At 40.1% G+C, this 11700-nt stretch overlaps 1 protein-coding gene across 1 annotated transcript in view; it reads left to right on the top strand.

The window, feature by feature from the left end:
- Positions 1 to 781: 781 nt before the first annotated feature.
- Positions 782 to 11700, top strand: part of PPP2CB (protein phosphatase 2 catalytic subunit beta) — a 29842-nt gene continuing 18923 nt past the window's right edge. Inside the window, exon 1 of the mRNA XM_037526009.2 lies at positions 782 to 1161. Coding sequence (XP_037381906.1) covers positions 1060 to 1161 — 102 coding nt within the window. The 5' untranslated portion in view covers positions 782 to 1059. The remainder of the gene's footprint in view (positions 1162 to 11700) is intronic.

Here is an 11700-nt window from a genome sequence, read left to right as displayed (position 1 = left end):
TGCTCCCCTCAGCAGTGTATTTTCAGTCAATCTGCCTGTTCTGTTTCCCACTCTGTCTCTGGTGGTCCTCTCACACACCCCTTCCCCACCCCCATCTCTGGCCTGTACCCCAACTCTTGTATGCATAAATAAATAAATCTTTTATAAACAAAAAGAATTCAGTAAAGAATGCAGTAAGTGCAGTGAAGAACGCTGGAGCTGAAAAGGGACACAAATTGAAAAATCATTTCATTTTTCTGATCCGGAAAGGGATATTTGAGGTGTTGGAGCCCAACAGCTAGGATTATTGTCTCTTATCTCAGTGGCAGAGACAAGACTAGCATGAATCCATTTATTCACTCAATATATATTGAATACTTGCTATGGGAGAGCGGGAGACTGGGGAGTCAGCCTTTGAGGAAAGGCGCATGCTTCCCAATTCTCTCAGAGGAATGAAAAGACACCGCAGGACACTACGGTGGTGATTTAGTTCCCAGAGAAAACACGTGTAAGAAGACGCCGGAGAGGCTGCCCGGGGCCAGAACTGAAGGAAAACGACAGGCAGAGGGAGCAACCCTGGCGACTCTGGGCCTCCTCGGACCGTTTCTCCGCCGTGCCACACAGGGGCGCTGCAGCCTGGCGTCCCGTGCCCCCGCGGCACCGCCCGCTCGCCTTTTCCCGGCGGAAATGCCCGGCCGCTGACGGAAACCGGGGGGAGGAGCGAGGAGGAGCCGGCGACGGGGAGAGAGACCCGAAGAGGACGGCGGGCGGGCGGGCGCCGTTGGCTGCTGGCCACTGTCAGGCGGCCGGCCCCGTGCCGCGCCCCCCCGGCCTCCGAGCTCTCCTCCCCGACGCCCGGGGCGCGCGAGCGGGCGAGCCGGGGCGGGCGGGGGTCTCGGGGAGCCCGCGCGCCCGGAGCCGCCCGCCGGGCCTGGGCGGGGCGTGAGGCGCGCGACCGCCCGCCCCGGCGGCTCCTCCCGCGGGGGCTGGGGGCGGCGGCGGCGGGAGCGGGGAGCGGCGCGGGGCCGGGGGTGGGCGGGGAGGGGGGAGGGAGGCGGCGGGGCCGGGGAGCGCGCCGCCATGGACGACAAGGCGTTCACCAAGGAGCTGGACCAGTGGGTCGAGCAGCTGAACGAGTGCAAACAGCTGAACGAGAACCAAGTGCGGACACTGTGTGAAAAGGTAGAGAAATGGGAAATGCGGGAGCGGGCGGGGGCCGGGCGCGCCCGCGGGGTGCTGGGCCCGGCAGTCTGGGGGCCCGGGGGGCGGCGCCTGCGGCTTGGAGGTCCGCGGGGCGACGGACCGGCCCTTCCAGCCTCCGAGGCGTGTCGGTGCAGCGTCCCCGCGGCTCTCGCCTCCCCACTGCACCCAGCCCACGCCCCCGGCCGGGGCTCACCTTCCTGGCCCAAGGGGTCTGGAAAAACGTAGCGTCTAGGATGCACGCCCCGTGTGTGATCCATGCATATTGCCACAGTCACTTTAAATTTTCTCATAACTTCTAAAACTACCTTATCCCAGTGGTCAGTTCATTGAACACTGAATTTTAATTAATTAATTACTTGCTCATAAATTATCATGTAAATGTAAGAATTGGAGGGAAAAAATAGAATGCATGCACTATATTTGGTTGGGGTCACCGACTCGCTACTTGGGTTTAATGACACTCCTGCCTTTATTTCACTGGCGGACTCACGGCCGCGGCACTTTGGAATGTCTAATTAGTCTCCTGCAGTCGCTTGCTTGAAAATGCACCGAAAATTAACCGGTATGATGTTACTACTAATGAACCTGTTCGTAAACGTAGAGTTTTTCTCAGGTTAGTGATCCCCTTCAAAAATCACTGACTTAGAAGGTATCAAACATTAGTTCTAAAGAGGTAGATGTGATGGTAGACAGATTTCTAAAGTAAGAGGTCAACTTTAGTTGAAACTGATGGTGACTGGTGTTCCAATTTAGTGCCTCTTGGAAGTAAATTTGATTGTTTTGAGGTCAGGACAGCAGGTACTAAGATTGGCAGAAGTGCTTGTTTGAAATGATAAATGGGGCATATGTTTTTCGTGCGAGTCAGCACTTTTTAAGAAGTTATTTCTATTATGTATTTTTTTTCTTTTCAAAAGAGTGATAAAATAAGCAGGTGGTTAACTCTTTACAAATCGTGCTTGATTGTGTCCCCTTCGCTTCTGAATTCTGTGCACATTGTTTTCTTGAGTCTGTATTGTTTCACATTCTTAAAGTCTAGAGTTCTTGATCGTCTTTTATAATGTGGACTGAATAATTTCCCTACACTTCTGTGTTAAAGTTTGAAGTCCATAAAGAAATAACGAGATTATTTATTCTTAAATGCTGTTGGCTTTGTATTTTTAAGGCATAATATATTTAAAAAACAAAAAAGACTTCTGATCATATATTCGGAAGTGAAGGTGCCCCAGAAATGCCCTTGAGAAAGATTTTGTCAGTATTATCAATAGGGCACTCTTAAAATTAAGCAACTTTTAGGAATGGAGGCGTAACAACTGATAACAGTTTTTTAGTAAGCTAGTAGTTTTTTTAAACAAGTGTAATGGTGCCTAGGGCCTTAATATAGTAAATAGCTATTTGTTAATAATGGAGGATTTATTTCTGTAAATAGAACTGCCAATCAAATGGTATTTTTCTGAAGCATTTGCTTCAACAGTTTCCTTGTGTAATAACCTATAATTTCATGCATATTAAAAATGTTTTAAATCTCTCTCCAGTTCTAGTGGCAAGTAGAATATCCAGTTTTGAAATCAACTGAGTCAGTTAACCTCGTTATGAACATTATAAACTAGAAGTTATGGGCAATCTGTAGTTGAATTAGTTTTTCCCTTTGACTCTCATAACTTTAAAATGTATTTCTTGAGAAGAACATTGTACCACTACTCAATCACACTTGGGTCTTAATTACTGAGGAAACTATTTGTCAAGAGAGATTATTTGCACTTCAGCTCCTAATTAATAAAGCTACCAATCCCTAGGACCTTATAGGTATTCTTAAATTGAAAATATCTTGCCCACTTATTTCTTTGAATATCTCTATTTATACACTAAATGTGGATCTTAAAGTGAAATGCCTTTGTTATTTACCTTTGTCCTCTACCCCTTTGAAGAGTTGCCAGTGGGATGAAAAAGTGTCGTGGTAGTTGTTCTCTCTCTAGCCTTTGACTATGCTTACTTTTGCAGACCTCTTCTAGCAACTGTATCCACCCCTTTACCAGTCATAGTCTATCTTCTAATATTAGTTTCTACTTCCATTTTGTATTCCTATCTGAGTTCAACCCCTGACTCCAGTCTTTCTGCACCTCTAGCTCCATATATAGCTGTAAGACAGGGATAATGTATTTGCCTGGGTTCTTTGTGAGTATTAACATGGTACCCATTGAAGTCCTGGTGAGTAATAACCACTCAGTAAATTTAACTAGGGAAAAAATAAAAAATATCTTTTATCTCATTTTAAATCTGTCACCCCCATTATCTTTTAGGAAAAGATGCAAAATAAGTATTTATTGATATGGCTTCTCTATGATGAATGTGCTTCAAAAGAGACTTTCTACAGTGACTATAGAACCCTGAAAACTACAGTATTAGTATTTCTCTGGCCCCTGTTACCTGAAGCACAAGTTTACTGGAATCAGTAGCAACTTTATGAAGTAATTTGACTCCTCATTTGACCTACTTAGTACTTATTCTGCCCTTCCAAGTCAAGCATGGCAGGCATATAGAAAAACTGAAGAGAAAAACAGAAGTCAAATATAATTGTATCAATCATTTTTATGTTTAATCATTCATGACTAGATTTTGGTTTAATTTTTTTTAAGTCTATTGGAAATACTACTTTATAGAAAATTACATTGTATAGTGGTGTTGATGGTAGATATCCCCTCAAAATTAAATTCCTATTCTAACTCATTGCCTAAAAACTGAAGGAGTCAGCTAGACTGTAGACCAAGTAGTATTGGCAAAGACCCTGTTTTGACAGGTCCAACCACTATGGAAAGCTGTGTGGAGGTTCCTCAGACTACTGAAAATGGAGCTACTGTATGACCCAGCAATTCCACTTCTAGAGATCTACCCATAGGACACAAAAACATTAATTCAAAAGGATACCTGCACCCCTTTGCTTATTGCAGCACTGTTTATAATGGGTAAGACTTGGAAACAATCCAGATGCCCAAAAATAGATGACTGGATCAAGACAATATATACATACACAATGGAATACTATTCAACAATCAAAAAAGTTAAACTCATGCCATTTGCACCAGCATGGGTGGAGCTAGAAGGGATTATGCTCAGTGAAATAAGTCAGAAGGAAAAAGAAAAATACCGGATGGTTTCACTTTTAGGAGGAATTTAGGGGAACAAATAAGGAATCGGGGGAACAAATAATAACAATAAAAACCAATACAAAATAAAAATAAGCAGACAACTGTAAGTCAGAGACATTCTGCAGGAGGGAGCGAGATCAAAATAAGGGCAGGAGGAACACAAAGGGTCTGTGCTGATGGAGCACTGGTGAATTGGTGGTGAACATTCTATGGGGACCACACCTTAGAAAAGAAAGCAAACATTGTACAAAAATGAACAATGATGTAAAATATGTATAAATAAATACATATTTTTAAAAGACCCTGTTTTGAGGTAGTGGCAAAAATAAAATCCATTCTAATGCCAATTGGAGAATAACTACAAAAAAATATGAAAGTGAATGTTATAGTATGTCTGGTGTCCATGGTTAATTTCTGTCTAGAGAAAAATCATTTGCACAAAATAATAAGGCAAGACTTATTTATATAAAATAATAAGGCAAGACTTTTTAGAAGACTGATTCTTAAATCAACAGTTCATCTTTTGCAAGTCATTGCTACAACAGCAGTATGCACAGTAATACTAAAAGATAGTGTGGCTAAATATCTGGAAGCAGGTTTTGTCATATGAAGTCATCCTCTCCTCATTGTGTAAGACTCCCTTCTTTCTCCTTGACTCTTTAAGTCCCTATTCCATTCCTTAGCTCAAAATATAGCCCTCCAATTTGCCCGATTTCTTTAGAATTTAACCATGTAAATATTCGGTATACATGCTATTAAATTTGGTCTTATTCTCTTTTAAAAAAAAAAAGATAGTGTGCCTAGAGAGACAGCCTGTCACTTTTCAGGACATTCTGTGATTACAACTGTTTAATTCTTGGTAGAGTCTCAAGAAGAGTAAAAATTTTAGGCTCTTTGACCTGATACACTTTACTTTATATTGAAGAACCTTAATGGTAACACTTTTAAGTAGCAAGGGAAATTTAGCCTATATATATGCTAGAAGATCATTATTTTGATGATTATAAATTTAAAGTGCCTTCTGAGAACAATTTTAAGGTTTGTGTGGGAGTATAAATATGTAAATTTTCTATTGACTGTATGGATATATTTCTGGGTTCTGGTCTCAGCCGTGAAATAAACAGACACATTTTCAGGCTATTGCTTCATTAGTATGAAATAGCATGCTTACATTTTTGAATGTCTAGAATCTACTGAATGAAAGAAAATCTGGTGAAAATGAATAATTGATTTTTGTAAGTGGTGAAAAATCTCTTAGATTACTTTTCTAAATTGACAGAATTGATTTTTCTAAATGTGCAAGATATAGTGTGTAGGCTGTAGTTTGGCTTTTGCCATTCATTTTATACAAGAGAAAATAATGGCATAGTTTCTTCTCTTTTGAAAGATTTCCACATGGTATTATGTCCTGGATAAGGAGCACTCAGAATTGATTCAGTACCGTCTTGCCTTTTCTTTAGTAGCAAATGAGGCTACTCTTCTGTGGAAAGTGAGAAAGTAAAGTGAGGATTGGTAGAATAAATAATGCCACCGTATCTTTACCCCAAATATTCAGGAAGTTTTAGTTGTGCTCCTGTGTGCCAGGCCCTTTTCAAAGTGCTGGGAATTTAGCTGTTAACAGAAGAGGAGACAGATGATAAACAGATATAACAGAGTGTCAGGGGGTAATTCTTGCTAGGGAGGATAGAGGAGGATAGAGGGAAGATTGTGACTTCAGTTCTGGAGGCTCTTTTAATAGAATGGTCAGAGAAAGTCTTTCATGTTCTTCAGAATTTACTTTTTGTGATCAGAGGATTGCCAGAATTAGAGAACATAGTTCCTAAGACTACTCTTATTCCTTCACCAATTGTAAGTTCAGTGGATTCTTGAAACCACTTTCAGGTTAATTCACAGCACTCACTGAAAGCTGTAAATCTCATAAATTATGGCTTATTACAGGGAAAGAATACAGATCAATATCAAGCAAGGGAATCCACACATAGGGCTTGAAAGGGTCTGATGTCTTTATCCTCCAGTTCCTGCAGATGCAAAACAGAACTGGTACAAGGTCATCCCGTCATACATCACATTGTTAGACTGTCCAGTGGTCAAAGCCCCCAGACAAGTAGGGCATTCTGAGGATCTAAGAATCGCCTCCCAGCATCCAGAGAAAAAGGGCAGATCTCTCTTTGGGTAATGTTAATTCTTTACTACACAGTTTTTTATTACATAACAGATTTTCTGACAAGAACTTTAATAAGAAAATAAATACCAAAAATACATGAAGTAAAAATATGGGTAGAGTTATTAGAATCATACATAGAGATAATAGGATATGAGAGGGCTTTTTTTTTTTTTTAAGATTTATTTATTTGTACAAGCACTGGGTACAGTCAGAAGTGCAGAAGGGTGAGAGAATTCACCAGAGCCAGAACAGGCAGAAGGACCAAAGTACACTGCTGAGGGGAGCAGTGGGCACAGCAGGAGAGAGGTCTGCATGCCATGTGGGACCCTCGCCTGGCGGCCAGGGATCGAACCGGGTGCTGCAGAGGCTGCGGGCAGCCTCACAGCCCAGCGCTTAACCGCTGCGCCACCGGGGAGGCCCACAAGAGGGTTTTTTTTCCTATGAATTGAATCAGCTTGTTCTTTGTTATTTCATAACTCTTTGAAAATGGAAAAAGTTAACCATTTTAAATGTTAAAAATATTCTCTCCCAGTCCTTAAAAAATTTTTACTATGTTTTTTGCACTTTTGCGTAATCAAAATTTTGTCTACCTTTTCCTTAAATTTTGTGTATGCATAGAAATCATTTGGAAAGCCAATAAAAAATTCACATTGCTTGATCCATTCTAGAAGATGATTATGTCTTGGGCAGATCCAAGGCTCTGCATTTTTTAAAAGAGATTGCAGGTATTTTGATTTAGAAATTCCAGATTGCATTTTAAGAAATGCAATTTTGGGGGCCTCTCTGGTGGCAAAAGGGGTTAAGGCACAGCACTATGAAGTTGTCCACAGCCACTGCAGCACTAGTTCGATCCCTGGTCAGGGAGATGACCCACATGGCACAGCACACCTCTCCTGTCTCGCCCACTGCTCCCCTCAGCAGTGTATTTCAGTACCTGTTCTGCTCCCCACTCTGTCTCTGGTGATTCCTCTCAACCCCCTGCATCTCTGGTCTGCACCCCAGCTCTTGTATACATAAATAAATATACCTTTGAAAATGAATTTTTTTTTAAATTTTTTTTAAAAAGAAATGCTATTTTGTGTAGTATGGTAAGATTCTGTTTAATTTACCTTTATGGTTGGATCAGCTTCCAACCATTTTTTCACTTGTGGTTTAGGTATTATAGAATGTCTCAAAGTGTTCCTTTAATGAGATTATTAACAGCATCACTTCCTCAGGAATATTTTCATTCTCTTCATCACAACTACTTTCTTCATTTATGTCAGTAAATTTACTTAATGTATTTATGTCACTAAGTGGTTACCTCCTGGCAGCATATCCAGAGCTCCTCCAATTATAGCAAAGTCAGCATTCTGCAGTCAGCTATACTATATACTTCTGATTTGAGTTTCACTTCCAGCTTTATCACCTTTCGTTTCTTTGCTATAATTTCATCATTGTTCAGCAAATCCTTTTTTTTTCCACTTTTGTGTAGAAGAACTGGGGTGTAGGCCAGAGTTCCGGGGAGATGAGGGGATTCACCAGAGACAGAGTGGGGAACAGAACAGGCAGCTTTACTGAAATACACTGCTGAGGGGAGAAGCGGATAAGACAAAAATGGTTGGAAGCTGATCCAACCATAAAGGTAAAGACAAGGATAAGACAAGAGAGGTCTGCTGCACCATATGTGGGTTAGCACCCTGGCCACGGCTCGAATTCAGGCCATAGTGTTGATAGCGCTGACTTAATACCGGGGCCACCAGGGAGGCCAAAATCCTTCTTTTGAGTATCCATTTTTGTAAAATGTCTTAAGAGTTTTTTTACTGGGAGTAGAGGCTGCAAAACAACCACACATTTGCTCTCTAGGTGTGAACATAGTAATAAATGTGCTGTAACCAGTCACTGAAAAACTTTAAAAGAGGTGGTTGTTGATCATGATGCTGCACCTGTAGTTTATGTTCTGATTTGTATGCTAGCAGCAAAATTTTTACTTTATGTAATTAAATTAAATACTGTGGCGGCTTAAATTTGAACTGTGTTGCTGGGAACCTGGGTTTTAACTAAACTCTGTTAACTAAAATTCATGCATATAGGAATTACACAAAGTAAGACCTGCCTGTATTAAAGAGACATGACTGGGGCCTCCCCGGTGGCGCAGCGGTTGAGCGCTGGGTTGCGAAGCTGCCCGCGGCCTCCTCTGCGAAGCCGGTTCGATCCCCGGCTGCTCCCCGGCCACCAGAGGAGGGTCCCACAAGGCGCGCGGACCTCTCCTGCCGCCCGCTGCTCCCCGCAGCAGTGTCCTTCGGTCCTTCTGCCTGCTCTGCTCCCCGCTCTGGCTCTGGTGAATTCTCTCGCCCTCCCGCGCTTCTGACTGTACCCAGTGCTTGTATAAATAAAAAAAAAAAAAAAAAAAAAAGAGAGACATGACTGGGTAGAATTCATATCCACTAAATAATTTTGTTCTAACTTCCTTGGTCTCTGACAATATTCTACAAATTTGGTACTTTGACTTTCTGACATTTTACTTCTCATAATCATCTCAAATTCCATTCTTGTCACAAAAGGCATGATTTCCATCTTTTTTAAATAGTTGAGTATTCATTAAGTATTCTAAAAAAAATTCATAATTTTTTATCTAGTCATTCATTTTGGTTGATTCAATGTTCTTAAACATTTCTGAGCCATTTGTGCAGCCTCTACAAGAGGTTCTTGATCTCTAAAATATGCCTTCAATTTTAACTGGAATTGCACCTTGTTGCAACTTTATCCTCCTAGTGATACTCAAGGTGTTATTTGGGGCAGCAAGGAGCCTGTGTCTCAACTGAACAGTAAGAGGTAATAGGAGTAGCTGCATGAGACTTCTGGGAAAGTGTTGCAGGATGGATTAGTATAGTATTTGCCCTTTGGCCTTAGCTTCTTCTGCTCTTTTTATGACTTGGATACCAATGTGCAGTGTCCAGAGATGTATCTCCATTTTGTCACCATAAGATGACAGTTCTGTGGCATCAAAAGTAGGTAGAAAGTCTACTGCCCAGATGGCCCTTAAGAAGCTGCACAATTCAGTGCTTCCTACCTGCAGGCTTGTTATGTGACAAAAAAAAATTTAGTTCATCGTCTTCTCCCTCCTGAATAAAAAGAAATTTCAGTAACACAATGGTAATAAAAATAATGTATTTGCCACATACTAAGACTCAATCCTTAAAGAATTTTAGTTTAGGAAAGGCTATTTTAAGATTATACATGTGAAAGATAAGACTTCCGATATTAGAGATACAGCAAAAATGAAGAAGCTGAAGGGTATATAGGTTTTAGTGAAACATAATTAGATTTGAACAGGGAAGATATTTTCTGAGAAACTTTATCTAATTATAGGCAAAGAGAAAAAAATACATATGGGCTACATTGTTGATAACTCTTAGGAAGTCTACCAGGCTAATTAAGCAAAAAACTATATTTGTAAGAAGAATATTTGGTACCTGAGAATCAAAAGGAAAGCTGGAGAGTCAAACTGGGCAATTTTGTGGAGATTACAGAAATATTAGAACATTTTAAAATCATACCCTAGAATGTTTTAGATCCCTGGGGAGAACACCTCTGGACAACTGCCTTTGTCCCTACTCCTTAGAAACACTTCACATTAAAACTCTGATACAGCTGCATTCAATTGGCATAGAAGAATTTGGGGATAGACAACTTTGTGGTCCTGAAGAGTATATACAAACTGTAACTGTGATTTTGTTTAATATTTTCTGATGTCAGTATTTGGATTGGTATAATGGGGTACTAATAGTTATGAGATTAAATCATTAGTATACTTTTCTTTGTAGGAACATAAACCCACTTTACCTTAGCATGGTCTCTTTCTTTTATATGGTGCATGTAGATCAACAAAACAGTTGCATTAATATAGCAATTTACAAGCTTTTTTATTCTCACTACCCCTTTTACTCTTAAAACTTAAGGACTGCAAAGGACTTTTGTGTGGATTGTATTACTGATATTTACTATGTGGGCAATTAAAACTGAATTTTCAAAAATAATTATTTCTTGAAAATAACAATAGTAAATCTATCACATCTGAAAATGCCCTTAGATCACTTTGAGAGCTGCTACATTAGTTCATATATCTGTATATTAAGTGAATAAATGCCGATTTTTCAACAAAATTTCATCTCACTATTAAACAACTAAAGCTATCAATAATATAGAAATTATACTTTAACTTTATTATCAAAATAGAGAAATAAAACTTTAAATTTAAAAAAGTCAGTTGCTATAAAAAGTAGTAAGTCCTCTATGTGTAAATTTCAGCAGAAGTGACTAATTTACACCTTTATATTCACAGGTGCTCTTGTGTAAATAATTTCTTAGGGCATCTCAAAGAGTCACTTTCATTTTACTTTTGCATACAGGAACTGGGGTGTAGGCCAGAGCTGCAGGGGGTGAGAGGATTCACCAGAGACAGAGTGGATAGCAGAACTGGCAGATCCACTGAAATACCCTGCCAAGGGGAGCATTGGGTGAGACAAGAGAGGTCTGCTGTGCTAAATGTGGGTTAGCTCCCTGGCCGGGGATCAAACTCTTGGCGTAGCAGTGCTGAGACCTTACTCTTCCGCCACTGGGGAGGCCCTCAAAAAGTGACCTTTCAATTCTTGTTAAGATTAACTGAATAAGTGATTTTTGAGGCATGATATAATTTATTCTATAAATGTTTTTATATGACAAAGTCAGTATGTTTCTATTATCCTGTTTGCTGTATTTCCCGCAGGCTTTTCCTTGTATTGCTTTTTGTAGGTTTTGTTTTGTTTTGTTGAGCCCACTGAAGCCAAGGCTTTTGAGACTAGAGAGTTTACCTGCTCCTTTTTTTACCTTTTTATTTACAATGGACAAATTGGTGAATATATGAATCTTACTCTTTAGGAATGTTTTGATACGTCAAGTAATTGCTATGTGTGTTGTACATTAGACTGAATGGTTTATCATTCTGGTAACTTTTGTCCCTTATAGATACTGTGTATTAAATAATCTTTCCTCTATTTTTGGTAATGTTTAAATAGCATTAGCTTGTTAAATTCTTAGTGTAATAAATTTGAGGATTGTTTTAACAATTTCTGTAAAAAGTTGGTTATTTGCACCTGTTGACATGAAAAACAGATTACTTAATGCTTACTAAGCAAGTGACACAGTGATTTTACTTATTTTTAAAACTCACTGCCATTATGACTTTCCCTG

This window comes from Talpa occidentalis, unplaced genomic scaffold, assembly GCF_014898055.3.
Source record: "Talpa occidentalis isolate TD23 unplaced genomic scaffold, MPIMG_talOcc4v2.1 talOcc4.4, whole genome shotgun sequence".
Lineage (NCBI taxonomy): Eukaryota > Metazoa > Chordata > Mammalia > Eulipotyphla > Talpidae > Talpa > Talpa occidentalis.
Note: the sequence above shows the minus strand (reverse complement) of the source record. Positions and strands in the feature narration are given on the sequence as shown.